This window comes from Papio anubis, chromosome 14 (assembly GCF_008728515.1).
Source record: "Papio anubis isolate 15944 chromosome 14, Panubis1.0, whole genome shotgun sequence".
NCBI lineage: Eukaryota > Metazoa > Chordata > Mammalia > Primates > Cercopithecidae > Papio > Papio anubis.
In genome coordinates this window covers 32,443,698-32,462,786 of record NC_044989.1, presented here as the reverse complement: position 1 = coordinate 32,462,786, position 19,089 = coordinate 32,443,698, and the positions used below count along the sequence as shown (strand labels likewise).

Below are 19,089 nucleotides of genomic sequence, written 5' to 3'. Positions count from 1 at the left end.
CATGAGGAACTGTACCCGGTCAGAAACTGGATTTTATACACTGTCTTAAATAATGTACAAGCTGAGCTTTTTCTTTTATTCGCTGATGCTTTTTCTTACTTGATCAACATATATTAAAAAAAAAAAAGAATAAAAACAAGAAACAACAAGCCAATATAAAAGTATGGCCAGGTATGATACCTTACACCTGTAATCCCAGCTACTCAGGAGGCTGAAATGAGAAGATCCCTCAAGGCTAGGAGTTTATCAGCTGGGCAACATTGTGAGACCAAGTCTCTTTAAAAAAAAAAAAAAAGGGCCAGGCACAGTGGCTCACGCCTGTAGTCCCAGCACTTTGGGAGGCCGAGGTGGGCAGATCACCTGAGGTCAGGAGTTCAAGAGTAGCCTGGCTAGTATGGTGAAACCCCATTTCCACTAAAAATACAAAAAATTAGCCAGGCGTTGTGGCACACATCTGTAATCCCAGCTACTTGGGAGGCTAAGGCAGGAGAATCACTTGAACCCGGGAGGCGGAGGTTGCAGTGAGCCAGGATCACGCCACTGCACTCCAGCTTGGGCAACAAGAGTGAAACTCCATCTCAAAAAAAAAAAAAAAAAAAAAAAACAGTATATACAGTGAAGAGTAAAAATCTCTCTTCCATAGTCCCTCCTCCTGCAGATTCCTCCTCTTGCAGACAAATCTGTGACCAAGGTTTATATTCCTCCAGAGCTTCCTCTGTATATGTGCATGTGTGTGTATGTACATGTGTACAAGCAATGATAGGTACTTTTGATAAGCTCATTATAAATTATTTGTAACTATATTACTTTACATTATATCACATGAAAGTCTAAGAATTAGTTTTCCTTTTAGTGACCTACAAATATGAGATGACAATTACCAAAAGGCTTTTTCTTTTGAGATGGGGTCTCACTACACTGTCCAGGTTGGAGTACAGTGGCTATTTACAGGTGCCATCATAGCACACTGCAGCTTCAAACTCCTGGACTCAAGTCATCCTGCCTCAGACCTCCAAGTACCTGGGACAACAGGTATATGCCACAGCATCTGGCTCAAAAGGACTTTTTTGCTTGAACTTAATTTCTTCACTTGACTAAGAGGTTCCCTTCTAAACTGCTACACACCATAGGCTGGTTCGCTTCTGAAGTGTTACACACCACAACTACTACAACCGTGATGCAACCACAAATGAATTTTGACTCCATGACAAAATCCTTTCGAATTAATACTGTTTCCTCAGTCCATGTAAGGAAATGTAAAATTATCTAATAGCAAAGAAATTTCAGACACTTTTTAACTGAATTCCCTGAGGTGTTGCCTCATTTTCATTCTTTTCCTATCACTATAGCTTGAAGTCAGTTTACGTTTCAATTATCTGTCCCTTATCTGCTGTCAGCAATAAGTGAGTCAGGTCTGGCAGCTTATTCTTTACTTTTCTAGACACGGGAATTTAGATACATCCAGTCAAAAAGATTTCACTTTTAAGAAAACACATAATACAAGACCAGGCACAGTGGCTCACACTTGTATTCCCAGCACTTTGGGTAGCGGGAAGCTCACTTGAGGCCATAAATTCAAGACCAGCCTGGGCAACACAGTGAGAACCCATTTCTACAAAAAAATTTTTTAGATAGCTGAGTGTGGTGGTGCATATCTGTAATCCTAGCTACTCAGGAGTTTAACGTTATAGTCAGCTGTGATCACACCACTATACTCCAGGTTGGGCAACAGAGAAGAGACTCTGACTCTTAAAAAAAATAAAAATAAAAAAAATAAATATAGTATGCTGAACTCTTAAAAATCAGATCTATAAATTAACTCTCAAACCAAAAATCTTTATATGGGGGAGGGAAGAATAAAACAAATATAGAAAGCATAGCCTATTTTTCTACTAGTAAGCGTATCACACCTTTTTTCAGTTTGTCAAAAATTGCATAATATAAAAATAGAGAGCCGTCACAGTAGCTCATGCCTGCAATCCCAGCACTTTGGGAAGCCAAGGTAGGAAGATCACTTGGAGCCACGAGTTTCAGACAAGCCTGGGCAATGCAGTGAGATCCCATCTCTACAAAAATAAAAATAAAAATTGAAAAATTGAAAATTGAGACCAGGCATGGTGGCTCACGCCACCCAACACTAAGGGAGGCTGAGGCAAGCAGATCATCGAGGTCAGCAGTTCGAGACCAGCCTGACCAACATGGTGAAAATCCATCCCTACTAAAAATATAAAAAAATTAGCTGGGTGTGGTGGTACATGCCTGTAGTCCCAGCTACTTGGGAGGCTGAGGCAGCAGAATCACTTGAATCTGGGAGGCAGAGGTTGCAGTGGGCTGAGATAATGCCACTGTACTCCAGCCTGGGCAACAGAGTAAGACTCTGTCTCAAAAAAATAAAAAAAGAAAGAAAAAATTGATGCATTAATAAAAAAGCAAACTGAAGTCTTGCTTTAGATAATTTCTAGATTTTATCTCCTGATTATAACACTTATTACAGAATGGTCTGATTGAGAAGTCACAATAGTCAAGAACCTCCCAGACAGCAGGGAGCAGTAGTATACTCACAAGGCACCAAATAAATATTTGCCAGTTTATCCCATTTTATAAATGGAAACTGATATTCAGAGAAATTAACTAGCATAAGGTCACACAGCTGTTAATTTCAAAACCAAGACTCATTTTACTCAACCACTTACATAATACTAATTCTAGTCTATATACTTCATAGATTAGGGGTTGTGGGAAAATCTGCTTCTTCTATAATTTCGCAGAAATAATATCATCATAAATAATTTGATACATTTCTTAGGAGTCAGGTTACTCAAAAATTAATTTAAAAGGTTAAAATTAACTTGGATAAGTATGTAATGTTTCTTTACTATTTTATCTTAATTCATCAAATAAGCCATTTTTAATAACACCCTTAAGAGAATGATAAAAGCCAGGTGCCTGTAGTCCCAGCTGCTCAGGAGGCTGGAGCAGGAGGATCACTTGAGCCCACAAGTTGAAGGCCATCCTGGACAACATAGCAAGACAACATCTCAAAAAAAAAAAAAAAAAGCTGAAAGGAAGGAAGGAAGGGAGGGAGGGAGAGAGGGAAGAAGGGAGGGTGGGAAAAAAGAAAGATATAGTAAAGATCCACAGGAAAAATCTATAATAGAAAGAATAATGCTTCAACTGAATGATAAGAGAAGCCAGGCAGGATGGTGTGCTCCTGAAGTTCCAGCTACTCAGGAGGCTGAGGTGGGAGGATCACTTGGGGCCAGGAGTTCAAGATCAGCCTGGGCAACATAGTAAGACCCTGTCTCCCATCTCAAAAAAAAAAAAGAAAAAAGAAAAAGAAACGCAAAATTTCAGCACAAAATGATGTATACATAGTGATATACTACAGGAAAATGGGTTTTTAAGCAGAAGTCAAAAGTTGTTTACATCTGCCAAGCAATTAGGTAACTTGCCTCTGCAGCCCTACAAGAATGACACCTACAACCAGTAGAGCACATATTTATTAATTCTCCTAAGTTGTTGACAGTATATATATGATTTTTCAAATGATGCTTAACATACTTTTTTTTTTTTGGAGACAGTCTCACTCTGTCACCTGGGCTGGAGAGCAGTGCACGATCTTGGCTCACTGCAACCTCCGCCTTTCGCATTCAAGCAATATTCCTGCCTCAACCTCTTGAGTAGCTGGGATTACAGGCATGCACCACCATGCCTGGCTAATTTTTTTTTTTTTTTTTTGAGACAGAGTTTTGCTGTGTCGCTCAGGCTGGAGTGCAGTGGAACCATCTCGGTTCACTGCAAACTCCGCCTCCCGGGTTCAAGAGATTCTCCTGCCTCAGCCTTCCAAGTAGCTGAGATTACAAGGACCGACCACTACACCTGGCTAATTTTTGTATTTTTAATAGAAATGAGGTTTCACTGTGTTGGCCAGTTCGGTCTCAAACTCCTGACCTCATGTGATCTACCTGCCTCGGCCTCCCAAAGTGCTGGGATTACAGGAGTGAACCACCGTGCCCAGCGACGCCTGGCTAATTTTTGTATTTTTAGTAAAGACAGGGTGTCGCCATGTTGGCCAGACTGGTGTCGAACTCCTGACCTCAGGTGATCTGCCGGCCTCAGCCTCCCAAAGTGCTGGTATTACAGGCGAGAGCCACTGCACTCAGACAACGCTTAACATACTCGAAGAAAATTTTTGAGCAACTTAAAAACCTTCTCACTCATTCATTAGTGACCATAAGTTCTCAACAGAAAGAAAATAATGCCATTTGGCAGCCTCATGGCTTGGTGATACTTTACTTAAAGCAGCAGGGCACGGTGGCTCACGCCTGTAACCCCAGTAATTTGGAAGGCCGAAGCGAGTGGATCACTTGAGGTCAGGAGTTTGAGACCAGTTGGCCAACACAGTAAAACCCAGTTTCTACTAAAAGTACAAAAAAATTAGCAGGGCATGCTGGCACATGCCCGTAATCCCTACTAGGGAGGCTGAGGTAGGAGAATCACTTGAACCCAGGAGGCAGAGGTTGCAGTGAGCCGAGATCACGCCACTGCACTTCAGCCTGGGCAACAGAGCAAGACTCTGTCTCAATAAATAAATAAATAAATAAATAAATAAAACAATAGCGCAAAGTAATCGTCAGTCTATAAGACCATTTAACTCAGATCAACTTACTTGGGGGAAAAATGTTTTACTCAAGCTACTATCACTAAGAGCTCAAAAGATGAAGCCTCATATATGCTAAGACATGTTGAAATCCATGTATTAAAAACCCTTCAATTAGCCAGGCATGGTGGTACACACCTGTAGTCCCAGCTACTTGGGAGGCTGAGGCGGGACAATCACTTGAACCTGGGAGGCGTAGGTTGCAGTGAGCCAAGATCGCACCACTGTACTCCAGCCTGGGCGACAGAGCAAGACGCTGTCTCAAAAACAAAAACCCTTCCAGGCTAGGAATGGTGGCTTATGCCTATAATCTCAGCACTTAGGGGAGATGGAGACAGGTCAGTCACTTGAGCCCACAAGTTCAAGACCAGCCTGGGCAACAGGTGAAACCCTGTCTCTACAAAAAAATACAAAAATTAGCTGGGTGTGGTGGCACATGCCCATAGTCCAAGTTACTTGGGAGGCTGAGGTGGGAGGATGGCTTCAGCCCAGGAGGCAGAGGTTGCAGTAAGCTGAGTTCATGCCACTGCATTCCAGCCTGGGCAACATAGACAGACCCTGTCTTAAAAACAAACAAACAAACAAACAAACACCCTCTAGTACAATGGATTCCAAATCCTCTGGCTCTCATGAGAGTTGCAAATAGAGGCATTACTTCCCTTCTTACCTCTTCTTTTAAAACAAATTTAGGCCAGGTGTGGTGGCTCATGACTGTGATCCCAGCACTTTGGGAGGCCAAGGCAGGCAGGTTACTTGAGGTTAGGAGTTTGAAACCAACATGGCCAACATGGTGAAACCATGTCTCTACTAAAAATACAAAAAATTAGCCAAACGTGGTAGTGGGCACCCGTAATCCCAGCTACTCAGGAGGCTGAGGCATGAAAATTGCTTGAACCTGTGAGGCAGACGTTGCAGTGAGCCAAGATCACACTACTATACTACAGCCTGTGCGACACAGTGAGACTCCATCTCAAAAAAATTAATTAATTAATTAACTTTGGTGTATAATCTTAAATGCTTAGGAAAGTAAGCCCTTACATAGCACAGACCAAGTCTACTTTCACCTATAGAAATACTGTGATTCTTGGGCAGGGCACGGTAGCTCACGCCTGTAATCCCAGAACTTTGGGAGGCTGAGGTGGGCGGATCATCCGAGGTCGGGAGTTCGAGACCAGCCTGACCAATGTGGAGAAATCCCATCGCTATCAAAAACAAAAAAAATTAGCCAGGCATAGTGGCAGCCGCTTGTAGTCCCAGCTGCTTGGGAGGCTGAGGCAGGAGAATGGCATGAACCCAGGAGGTGGAGCTTGAAGTGAGCTGAGATCACGCCACTGCATTCCAGCCTGGGCGACAGAGCGAGACTCTGTCTCAGAAAAATAAATAAATAAAAATACAAAATTAGCCAGACATGGTGGCGCATGCCTGTAATCCCAGCTACTTGGGAAGCTGAGACAGGAGAATCACTTGAACCCAGGAGGCGGAGGTTGTGATAAGCCGAGATCGCGCCATTGCACTCCAGCCTGGGCAACAAGAGTGAAACTCCATCTCAAAAAAAAAAAAAAAGAAAGAACTATTGTGTTTCCTAAAAATTGTCAGCCAAAATTGGGAGATTTCACGTAAAATTTAGATGTACTATTTCTGACACTATGGGGTCTGCAGCACACCAGGCTGTAACAATCAGATGAAGCAGGGGTCAGCCAGGCACAGCCTGTGCACAAATCCAGTCCACTACTGGTTTCCACAGAGCCCAAGAACTGAAAATCGTTTTTACATTTTTATATCACTGGGAAAATCAATAATAGTATTTTGTTAATGTGAGAAGTATAGAAAATGTAAGTTTCAGTGTCCGCAAATAAAGCTTTATTGGAAGACAGTCATGTCCATTTAATGAAACATTGTCTACAGCTGCTTTAACACTACAATGCAGCAGAGTTGAATAGCAGCAACACAGACTGCACACTGCATGGCTGACAACCTCCACTAAACCTCCAAAGACTGTCTTTTCTTTCTGCATATTAGCATTCTGTGTGTATATTTGTCCTCACTAGTTTATATGAAGAAACCATATAAATCCAACCCAAATAATGACATAACATAGAATGTGAGCCAGGAAACAGAAATTAAGACCCATTAAATTTTGGTCACTGCTCATTATCCTATATGAAATTCATAAAAGACTATGAGGTATGTCTTTTTTTCATTGTTTTTGTTTTGTTTTGGTTTGGTTTTTCTGAGACAGAGTCTCACTCTGTTGCCCAGGCTGGAGAGCAATGCCGGCTTACTGCAACCTCCATCTCCCAGGTTCAAGCAATTCTCCTGCCTCAGCCTCGCAAGTAGCTGGGATTACAGGCGCCCACCACCACACTCAGCTAATTTTGTATTTTTAGTAGAGATGGAGTTTCACCATGTTAGCCAGGCTGGTCTCGAACTCCTGACCTCAGGTGACTCACCCACCTCAGCCTCTCAAAGTTATGCACGTGAGCTACCGGATTATGCATGTGAGCTACCGGGTCCAGCCGAAGGCATATTTTTAAATCAATATTTAAGATTTCTGCAAATGAACATTTATATGTATACAGTACACACATAAATCCTATTAAGGAGGTACAACATAATCCCATTCTAAACTAGATCAATCTCATGAGGGAAAAAAAGTTTTTGCTTATTTTCATCAGATTTTTAAATCACATACATAGAAGACTTAGAAAACAAAATAGACCAAGACGTTGTCAGCAACACATCTACAGTCTGGTGTTAATAAGCACAAAAGTCACACCAGGGTATGAATCTCATGGATCCTTTCCTTACCTGAATAGCTGTCAGTTTATGTCTTACATTCACTAGGATAATGCGTGCTAATAAAAGCAGTATGGGCTTCGAGGTCAGGCTGTAGATCGATTCACCATCTAGAGCAAGCAGGCTCAGAACAAATGCATCCAGTCCTTTAACCTGAAAAAAGGATTATAAACTAAGATGATATAATTTAACAAAAGATTAATCTTTATAGGTCTTATAATAATACAAAGATTTTCCAGTCAACTCAGCTTTGAAACAAAAGCATTAATATATTACACAGCAATTAGCACTGGACAGAATTATAACACTGCAAATGCCCTTAGACATCTATAAACCCAGCCTGCCCTGATGGATTGCCACCCATCTGATCAAACTTGATTTTTTAGGTTTTTTTTCTTGAGATGGGAGTCTTACTCTGTTGCCCAGGCTAGAGTGCAGTGGCGCGATCTTGGCTCACTGCAACCTCCGTCTCCCAGGCTCAAGTGATCCTCCTGCCTGGGCGAACAGCTGGGACTCCAGGCACGCACCATCACATCTGGCTAAGTTTTTGTATTTTTAGTAAAGATGGGGTTTCACCATGTTGGCCAGGCTGGTCTCGAACTCCTGACCTTAAGTGATCCCCTGCATCGGTCTCCCAAAGTGCTGGGATTACAGGGGAAAGCTACCGCACCTGGCATGTTCAAACTTTAGAGAAACAAGGAACTAAAAAAAATGATAGCATTGAAGAGATATCATCACTTCATAAATTTACTTACAACAAAATATTATCTCAATGAAAAGCATCCCTATGTTAAAGTATTTATACTAAATAGTGTATTTGATATTTATATTAAACACCAATATTTCACTTAAGCTTCAATACATGGAAAATGTCATTATAAAGTAAGTGTCTCCTCCATAATTTCTATCAAGCCAAACAATCAACAAGGTCTCATACATCAAATGCTGAATGGGCACATGACCACGCACCAGAGTGAGCAGAAGACTGCAAAATAAAAAGGATGCCTTTGAAAAATGCACTCCCGTGTTGTACAGAGATTTTTTACAATGGACAAGGTTGTTAAAATTTGGATGGCAGAATTTTAACAACTGCCATAAAATAGCAAGGAAGAATCCTCACCCATCAGGAACATGGGTTCCAATGTCAAAGGATAGTGTCCTTTCTCTGCTTCTCATTAGTTTGTGAGTACATGTAAACTTTTCCCACAATTTTTTTCCTGATGAAGCCTCAGTTTCATCAATTATAAAATGAAATACCTGGGCCCAGTGCAGAGGCTCACACCAATATATACTACCTGGAGAGCATTACCTGTGACCCTCAAGCTAGGCTGTGAGTACAAAGGAGATTTATTATTTAAATTGTATACATTTCATATGCTCTTTTAAGTGTTGGCGGTAGTTCCAATAAAAAAGTTAAAATCAAAGACTTACTCAAAGTTTCCTACAACTCCAAATGATCTCCATCAAGTCTGATTTTTCACTGCTAAAAGCGGCAAGCTCAAAGCATCCTTTTCCCACAAACACTATGCTGTTCTCTCCTCTAAATTCCTGCTCATATGACTGCACCTAGAATGTATATTTTCCTCTTCTCTATCCATTTTCTAACCACCCTTCAGGTCCTAGCTCAAGGTCCACTTCCAACTAAAAGGTCGTCTTTGACAAAATCCAGCTGCCAGAAATCTCTTTGTTAATGGTAATATTTCTTATGGTCTGAACTTCTCATGAAATTCATTTTCATACTGTTTTGATTTGCTACCTGAATTTACAGGTGCTTCTACACTAGTGTAGAAGAGTACTGGATTTTGGAACCATTGGAATGTGGATTCCAATGCCCCAGCTATAAGATCTCTGACAAGATTCTTTTGCCACTCTGAGCTTCAGTCTTTTCATCTATAGATTACCTCAAATCTGTAAGGACCAAATTGACACAAGAAATGTGAATTAAGGCCAGGCGCGGTGGCTCACACCTGTAATTCCAATACTTTGGGAGGCCGAGGTGGGTGGATCATCTGAGGTCAGGAGTTCGAAACCACCTTGGCCAACATGCTGGAACCCCGTCTCTACTAAAAATACAAAAATTAGCCGGGAATGGTGGTGAGCGCCTGTAGTCCCAGCTGCTTGGGAGGCTGAGGCAGTAGAATCATTTGAACCCGGGAGGCAGAGACTGCAGTGAGCCGAGATTGCACCACTGCACTCCAGCCTGGGCGACAGAGTGAGACTCTATCTCAAAAAAAAAAAAAAGAAATGCGAATTAAGCACCATTCAAACCACACATCAGTGCCCAGGAGATATTTATGGCTTTGGCTGTTTGGTGGATTTCTAATCCATACTACAGGGCCATAGAAGCCAGAAACTGATTCATACATAAGAGAGGGAATGAGATGTTTCATAAATACATTTCTAGATAATTGAAGCTTATCTCTTTAAGTGCTACAATCATTTGGGGTTTGGGGATTTTTACCCCCGTTTTGGATGAAAACCTCTGTAGAACATAAATTATAAATTCCCTTCATAGACATAAGATACAAAACATCTTTTAACCTTTCAATTATAATTAGGATCAGCATTATGAATTAAAATTACTCTAATGAAGTATATATAGTGACTCACTAACCCGATATGCAAAGAGTTAATTATTGTGGTTTTTACATTATGCTTGTTTTTGCACTTCTTCTCTTCCTACTGCCCCCTCATTAAATTATTAAGACATAGCTCTAATAATTCTATTCCACATTTACTTGCTACTCCTAATTCTTTTTTTCTTTTTTTTTTGAAATGGAATGTTACTCTGTTGCCCAGGCTGGTGTGCAGTGCCACAATCTCGGCTCACTGCAACCTCTGCCTCCTGAGCTCAAGTGATTCTCCTGCCTCAGCCTCCTCAGTAGCTGGGATTACAGCCGTGCACCACCACGCCTGGCTAATTTTTGTATTTTTAGTAGAGACGGGGTTTCACCATGTTGGTCAGGCTGGTCTCGAACTCCTGACCTTGTGATCCGCCCGCCTTGGCCTCCCAAAGTGCTGGGATTACAGGCGTGAGCCACCGTGCCTGGCCTACTTGCGACACCTAATTCTGAGAAACCAGGTAACACTAGGTCTGTTTTGTTGCAGAAGCTCTGGATGCACTTTGGTGATTTTGAACATAGCTATCAATCACTCAGCTTTTTCCAGGTTGAGTGGTTGATAGCTACGTTCAAAATCACCAAAGTGGCTGGATAAATCAAAGTTCTTACTCAAACTTCAAGCTCTAATGATGGCACACTGGCACAGATCAATAATATTATCTTCACAATGGATAATAATCACCATGAAGCAATGCTGTGCCAGGAACTTTAATAAAGTATTTGTAATTTAAAGCCACCCCTGGGAGCAAACCACTCCTGGGAGCCATTCTTAAGTATAGTATCAAAACTTACCTGCAAGCTGGGAATGGTGGCTCACACCTGTAAACCCAGCACTTTGGGAGGCTGAGGCAGGCGGATCACTTGAGGTCAGGAGTTCAAGACCAGCCTGGCCAACATGGTGAAACCCCATCTCTACTAAAAATACAAAAATTAGCCAAGTGTGGTAACGCACGCCTGTAATCCCAGCTACTGGGGGGGGCTGAAGCAGAAGAATTGCTTGAACCCATGGGGCAGAGGTTGCAGTGAGCTGAGATCACGCCACTGTACTCCAGCCTGGGTGACAGAGCAAGACTCTGTCTCAAAAAATTAATTAGTTAATTAATTAATTAAAAACTTACCTGAAATAAAATTAAACAGATTTCCAGATTTGCTGTTTTGCCATTAAAGATCTTTATGTACAGCGCTCACATCTATAATCCTAGCACTTTGGAAGGCTGAGGCAGGCAGACCACTTGAGCCCAGGAGTTTTAGACCAGCCTGGGCTACATGGCAAAACTCCATCTCTACAAAAAAATTACCTGGGCATGGTGGCATGCAACTGTAGTCTCTGCTACTTGGGAGGCTGAGGTGGGAAGATCACCTGAGCCTGAGTAGGTTGAGGCCTGTAGGTATAGGTCTAGCCACTGTACAACGGCCTGGGTGACTGAGTGAGATACCATCTCAAAAAAAAAAAAAAATCTTTATGTAACTGAGGTGATACAATCAACTAAACAACTGGTGCAGCTGTCTGTACTTTCATTAAAAACACAGCCAACATGGCTCTATAAAATGGAGTGTGTATGAAGAGGAGTTTGACAATGGAACTTCTGGAAATATGTGAAAATCTGATCAATGAACAAGCATTCTTAGTAGTTTTGTGCAAACCATAAAGTCATGTTTCTTTCCTACCTACTATTAGTTCCAGTTTATAAAGACCTGCTTATAAAAAATAAATAACACAATAATAATTACATACAACATTTTCAACAAGCATACCTCACTGAATTGCTGGAACAAGACAGATGACAAAAAATCCTGAGGATGTAAGTCAACAGGAGGCCCCGTCCAGTTGCTCTGAACAAAAAGTTGCAAACTGCTCACACCAAGTAGAAATATCAACTGTTGTCTGCATATAAGAATGGTTAAAGAAATAAATATGAACTACTATCACTGTATAATCTCAAACACACTATTCCATTTCAGTTTTATTAAGAAAATAATATCTATCAACATTTATTGAGACTACCCTAGAGTATTACCAAAAAAAAAAAAAAAAATTTCTAAAACTTAAAACAATTTAGGTTAGCTAGGCACAGTGGCTCACGCCTATAATTCCAATATTTTGGAAGGCCACGGTAGGAGGATTATTTGAACCCAGGAGTTCAAAACAAGCCTGAGAAACATAGTGAGACCCTGTCTCTACCAAAAATTAAGAAGTTAGCCAGGGCCAGGCGCGGTGGCTCACACCTGTAATCCCAGCACTTTGGGAGGCCGAGGCGGGTGGATCACGAGGTCAGGAGATCGAGACCATCCTGGCTAACACGGTGAAACCCCGTCTCTACTAAAAATACAAAAAAGCCGGGCGTGGTGGCAGGCACCTGTAGTCCCAGCTACTTGGGAGGCTGAGGCAGAAGAATGGCGTGAACCCTGAAGGCGGAGCTTGCAGTGAGCCGAGATCGCGCCACTGCACTCCAGCCTGGGCGACACAGCGAGATCTCCGTCTCAAAAAATTAAAAAAAATTAAAAAATTTAAAAAAAAAAGAAGTTAGCCAGGTATGGTGGTACATCCCAGCTACTCAAGAGGCTGATGCATGAGGATTGCTTGCAGTCCAGGAGTTCAAGGCTGTGGTAAGCTCTGACTATAGCAATGTACTCCAGCCTGAATGACAAAGCAAGATCCTGTCTCTCTTAAAAAGAAAAAATTTTGGTCTACAATATCCAATATTATAGCCATGAGCCACACATGGTTTAAATTTACATTAGTTAAAATTAATAAAATTTACAATTCAGTTCCTTAGTCACACTTTCCATATTTCAAGTGCTCATAGTTTACAGTGTGGCTAGTGGCTACCATCTAGGCAATGAAGATAGACAGCACTTCTATCTCCACAGAAAATTATCCTGAACAGTGTTGATTTAGGTTCTGATCAGACGTCTATAAGTTTTTTTTGCATTCCCTTTAACAGCTCTGACATTGCAAGATGTATAGAAAACTGACTTTATACAAAAGAAAAGTGATGATATAAAGTTGTTGCTAAACTTTTACCGATCCCATACCACCAAATGCTAGAACAACAACAACAACAAAACATAGACATTTTAGTGAAACTTGTATTTTTCAGTCTTGCTGTGATGTGAGACAGGGATAGGCAAACGTTTTCTAAAGGGACAGATAGGAAATATTTTAGGCTTTGCATATCACATTTGTTTTTTTCCAACCCTTTAAAAATGTAAAAACCATTCGTTCTTAGCCACTTAGTTAGCCTGCCAGCCGTAATGTGCCAAACCCTAAATTAGGACCTAAATAGGTACAGATTCAACTCTAGCAAATAACAGCCAGGGAATCCTGGAGTTTCATTCTGAAGAGAAAGTATTAGGAGCCACTTTTTTCCCCACGGCCCCTAGGCCCTTCCTTAAAAGGAAGATTCTTTGAGAAAAAGAAAAAACAAAAAATCAAACATACAAGCCTATGGTAGCAAAAATACAAAACTCCGGATGCAATGCAAAGAATAAGCAGCATTAGAGAAAAAAGATAACAAGAGAGCTGGTTTCAGAAGTTTGGAAATTTGGAGAAAACAGCCTTAATAAACTGTCCTAATCAAAAAACAAAATCCATAAGGTGAACTGAGAATACACTTTAACTTTCAAATGTCTGAAAATAAGTCAACTGAAATGGCTCTTTTTAGCTTTGTGTGACAAGATAGAAATCTGATCTATCAGTGAATAACGCATTTGGGTGAATGTGTTGTTTTAATGGGGACCACAAGGCTACTTGCTATGAGAATGCACACGTATCACAAAGCAGTAAGAATCTGGCCGGGCGGAGTGACTCATGCCTATAATCCCCACACTTAGTGAGGCAGAGGTGAGAGGATGCCTGAGCCCAGGAGTTCGAGACCAGCTTGAGCAACATATCAAGACACCATCTCCACAAAAAGGAACTAAAGGAAAAAAAAAAAAAGAATGACACCAAAGGAACATAACTACTAGTAAACTAAAAAAATGAAATGGAGGCTGGGCAAAGTGGCTCACGCCTGTAATCCCAGCACTTTGGGAGGCTGAGGTAGGCAGATCACCTGAGGTCAGGAGTTCAAGACCAGCCTGGCCAACATGGTAAAACCCCATCTCTACTAAACATACAAAAAAACTTAGCCAGGTGTGACGCAGGCCTGTAATCCCAGCTACATGGTAACCTGAGGGAAAAGAATCACTTGAACTTGGGAGGCAGAGGTTGCAGTGAGCCAAGATCACACCTCTGCACTCCAGCCTGGGCAACAGAGTGATACTCCATCCAAAAAAAAAAAGAAAAGAAAATGAATAATATTAATTTTCAAAATAAAATTAAAAGCCTGTAGCAGCATTCTTTTGCAAACTCCTTATGAATATGGGTTATGCTTTATTCATCTTCAGAACCTCCACATCTACTATAATAGTTTATCTGTTGAAGGACTAAATGAAGCTATTTCCCAGAAATAATGGTAAAATAAAATTGCATGTATTTATAAGATAATTAAAGCTTGACATGGTTGCCACAGATAGTAGATGAAAGACAGAGGTATCAAATTTATAACAGTGAAATATAAGCCACTGAAAAGTTTAGGTTTCCCTGCTGTACTTGACCCTATAAAATTACACAAACTTTAATGGAAGAAGGTAAACCAAGGGCTTCATAACAAAAACATTAGTTCACTGAGTTCTATAAAGATAATAATCTAAAACATAATAAATAGTTACAAATTAGCACCCAGCTATGCAGAAATAACAAGATTGAAAGTATGTTTTTTGGTATTTTTTTTTTTTTGAGACAGAGTCTCGCTCTGTCGCCCAGGCTAGAGTGTAATGGCACGATTATCAGCTCACTGCAACCTCCGCCTCCCAGGTTTAAGCGATTCTTTGGCCTCAGCCTCCCTAGCAGCTGGGATCACAGGCGCACGCCACCATGCCCAACTAATTTCTGTATTTTTGTATAGACGGGGTTTCACCATGTTGGCCAGGCTGGTCTTAAACTCCTGATCTCATGTGATCTACCCACCTCGGCCTCCCAAAGTTCTGGGATTTCAGGCGTGAGGCACCACACCCAGCCTGAAAGTATGTTTTTAAGTTAAAAGGAAATAAGGTCTGAAGTTTTGCTGGTGGGTAAAGCCAACAAGACCTAAGCATTTGGGAGCTCATGGGAGTGGGTTAGCAGTTAACACCCAAATATGTGCCAGTCTCACATATGAAACCATTTTATCCTGCACCACTTTACTTTTTCATTCTGGACAGGAGTTTTTACATAGATTACTTGGTATACCGTGAGTCTTGAGTAAATGTAAGGCAAGGTTTCTCAATTGCTAAAATCAGTGCCTTACCCTGTCAAGGTGCTATTAAATGTATTCAGTCTGTTCCTCTATAAAAATTTCAAATAAAATTCTACCTTTCCATTGTGTCCAAATCTGTTGAGTAATCCAGGAATGTTACTACCTGCTTCTCCAGGTAGCTATCAATCTTTTCTTCAGCGGTTGTTGCTGAATTAAAAATATTTTGAGTCACTGAATTTAAGAATATGGCTTCATAGTTCCCTTCCAGCAGCAATTGTAGGAAAGATCCAGTCTCTGTAACATAAAAAATTAGTGCAGTAATCCAAAAAAAATTTTTTTCATACCGTAAAGGATAACATTATTAGGTAAATCTACCATTTCAGTGTGCAAAAACAATCTATAGACTTAAAATGTTTACTGTATGTCAATCACAAGGCACTCAGTAAATCCCCATCATTCTACAAACATTTTCTCTCCTAGAATTAGCAGCTCACTCATACTGACTATGAGCCCCAAAGTGGAAGTCAGCCCCAGAAATAACATTGCTCATTAATAGGTATTTACTCTTGTGCTGGGAAATTCACAAAGATTCCTACTGACAACAGAAAAGTTTCCTTAGTCAACGTTCTAAGACTTTTCACAATCTGGCTCCTTCAACCTCCACTATCTTCTCTTCATGAAAAGTCACTCCAAGAACGCTAGTTTACTCATTATTTCCCTAATGTCCCATGCATATTCCTGACTCCACACTTTGCACTTGTGATTTTGCCTGTTGAACTCTTCTCCACTTGTTAGTCTTTCCCTTTAATCCAAAATCAGCTCAAGTCTGACTTCTTCTAGGAAACTTTTCCAGACCACCAAACTTCAAACTTCCTGTCACTGAAAGCACCCACTGTGTCACACGAGTGCCCACACACACACATACACACAGAGTACTTTACACACTACATTATTCGTTATTACTCTTCTGGGTCCAGCCTAAATCCCACAACCAGATGTGCCAGTAAATGTGCCTTTTAACTCTTTTATCTCTCTGGTAAGTATTCATTGCTCACAAGAATTAATCTTTGCTGCTTAGGCCGTTGCGTGGTGGCTCATGGCTGTTATCCCAGCACTTTGGGAGGCTGAGGCAGGTAGATTCCCTGAGGTTGGGAGTTCCAGACCAGTCTGACCAACAGGGTGAAAGCTGTCTCTACTAAAAATACAAACTTAGCCGGGCATGGTGGTGCATTCCTGTAGTCCCAGCGACTTGGAAGGCTGAGTGAGGCAGGAGAATCGCTTTAACCAGGGAGGCGGAGGTTGCAGTGAGCGAGATGGCACCATTGCACTCCAGCCAGAGCAACAAGAGGGAGACTCCATCTCAGTTAAAAAAAAAAAAAACACAAAACTTTGCTGTCTCCTTTTAGCTTCTCTGCTTACCAACTGTGTGACCTTAAACAAATTACTTAACCAGAACCGGGCGCGGTGGCTCAGGCCTGTAATCCCTGCACTTTGGGAGGCTGAGGCGGGCGAATCATTGGAGGTCAGGAGTTCGAGACCAGCTAGGCCAATGTGGTGAAACCTCGACTCAACTAGAAATACAAAATTAGCCGGGAGTGGTGCCGCGCGCCGCAATCCCAGCTACTCTGGAGGCTGAGGCAGGAGAATCACTTGAACCCGGGAGGCGGAGGTTGCAGCGAGCTGAGATCGCGCCATTGCACTCCAGCCAGGGCAAAAATAAAAACTCCGTCTCAAAAAATAAATAAATAATAAAAAATAGATAATAAATAAATAATAAATACATAAATAGATAAAAATAAAATAAAATTACTTAACCAAACTGTATTTACAGGTCTTCACCGCAAGTGGGATTAAAATGGTATCTGCCTTAAGTATCTGCTATAAGCATTAAATGACTGAGTACATGTTAAGGGCTTAGAAAACTGGCATTGCCATTGTTATTATTAGTGAACCTGGGCGGTAAGAAGTTTTGGGCAGAGTGAGGTCCACGCCCATGATGTCAAAGACTCAACGACCCAAAGCCTGAAAGAATCAGCTAGATTTTGTTAGCAAAAAACGAACGGAGGGATGAGAATCAGTCGCTGCCATCCCTTTTCCTCACAGTTCCCACGATAGCCTAAGGCCCTGGTAGGTGCGCCTCTCACCTGAACCGACGAACCCCTCCTGTTTCCATTGCTGCCGCTCTGCCTCAGTGGGGAATCCCCTCAGAATTGCCAGCTCCGGGGTCCACATCACCCCAGACACAGCTGCAGCCAAAACACGCTCCCACGAGGGCCACACGGGAGTCAACAAAAGAAAGTGAAAAGTGGAGAGTCCAAACACGCTGAAATCTAGTGGCTACAGTTACCGTAAATACACCCGCGGCCCTAGAACTCCATGTGTGGATACCACCACAAGGAGGCGGCCATAACAGCAGCGCGGGGCACCTTGGGAAAAACACGCACGCCCTCTGGTCCGGCTTCCGCCTAGGAGACGAACCCGAGCTTGGGTTCGGAGCCTGTCGCGTGGGTATGCCCCACCCCGGGGCGGGCAATAGGAGGAGTTGAGGGCGCGGTCGCGCTCAGCCCCGCCCCCAATGGGACCGCTTCCAAGAACTGTGAACGTGGAAGTGAGTATGCCTCCCACCGAGGGCTAGGGTTCAAATGCAACTCAAAACGGACATCTTAGCCAAAGCAGTTTGATTGGAAGGGCTAGAGTTGTGATTCTGAAACCATTTTGGGTTTGAACGCTCTTGATAACCCGATGAAAACCACAGTCCTTCGCGCAGAGTGCGGGTGGGCCCTTGCTCTCAGGGTTGGAGTACCCTCTCAGGGAATCACAGACCCTCTGACGTGGAGTCGGTGAAGCCCAGGTTGGAACCCTGTCAGCATAGCATGGGTCTTTGGGTGACTGAGCGTGTACGGAAAGGATCTGGTTTTGACACTGCCACTACATGAATCATGGCCGGGTGGGAAATCTGCCCCTGCCGCTGTTGCAGGGAAATTTTTGGAACACTGTCTGAACGCTGCAGAAGAGTGATCCCAGGGGTGATCACAAAGAAATTGCAAGGGGACAAACCAGCCTCCCCTGCGTGCTTGCTTGCGAGGACAGAGCTGGTACCTTATTTGTACTTCTTTCAATCTTCCTAGCAACATTCCTAAGAAACAGCTAGAGGGCGGGCGCGGTAGCTCATGCCTGTAGTCTCAGCACTTTGGAAGGATGAAGCGGGTGGATCACGTGAGGTCATGAGTTCGAGACCAGCCTGGCCAACATGGTGAAACCCCGTATCTACTAAAAATACAAAAATTAGCCGGATGTGGTGGCGCGCCCTGTAATCCCAGCTACTCGGGAGGGTGAGGCGGGAGAATTGCTTGAACCCGGGAGGCGAAAGTTTCAGTGAGCTGAGATGGTGCCACTGCACTCCAGCCTGGGCAATAGGAAGGAGGGAAGGAGGGAGGGAAGGAGGAAGGGAGGGAGGGAGGGAGGAGGGAAGGAAGGAAGGAAGGAAGGAAGGAAGGAAGGAAGGAAGGAAGGAAGGAAGGAAGGAAGGACGGATGGACGGAAGGAAGGAAAAAAAAAAACAAAAAACAGTAAAGAGCCACTCAAGAATGTGGAGGGAGAGGAAGTCAGCTCAGCTCATTTCAGTCACTGCCAGCAGATACCAAAGGAAGCCAGACCTGACTGTGATTGGAGAAGAGCGGATGCCCTAAAATGTCCTCCCATTGAGAAGTAATTAAAAACTATTTTTCTAGAA

At 42.4% G+C, this 19,089-nt stretch overlaps 1 protein-coding gene across 3 annotated transcripts in view; it reads right to left on the bottom strand.

Moving 5' to 3' along the window:
* Positions 1 to 17,858, bottom strand: part of TTC27 (tetratricopeptide repeat domain 27) — a 179,743-nt gene extending 161,885 nt beyond the window's left edge. For 2 of the 3 annotated variants that reach the window (XM_003908490.3, XM_009183967.2), the window contains exons 1-4: positions 17,501 to 17,858; positions 15,473 to 15,650; positions 11,833 to 11,962; positions 7,469 to 7,609 (exon numbers count right to left, since the gene is read on the bottom strand). In XM_003908490.3, the coding sequence (XP_003908539.1) occupies positions 7,469 to 7,609; positions 11,833 to 11,962; positions 15,473 to 15,650; positions 17,501 to 17,588 (537 nt within the window). In that variant the 5' untranslated portion in view covers positions 17,589 to 17,858. The remainder of the gene's footprint in view (positions 1 to 7,468; positions 7,610 to 11,832; positions 11,963 to 15,472; positions 15,651 to 17,500) is intronic. The other variant, XM_021924742.2, reaches the window with a different exon arrangement.
* Between the last annotated feature and the right edge of the window lie 1,231 nt (positions 17,859 to 19,089).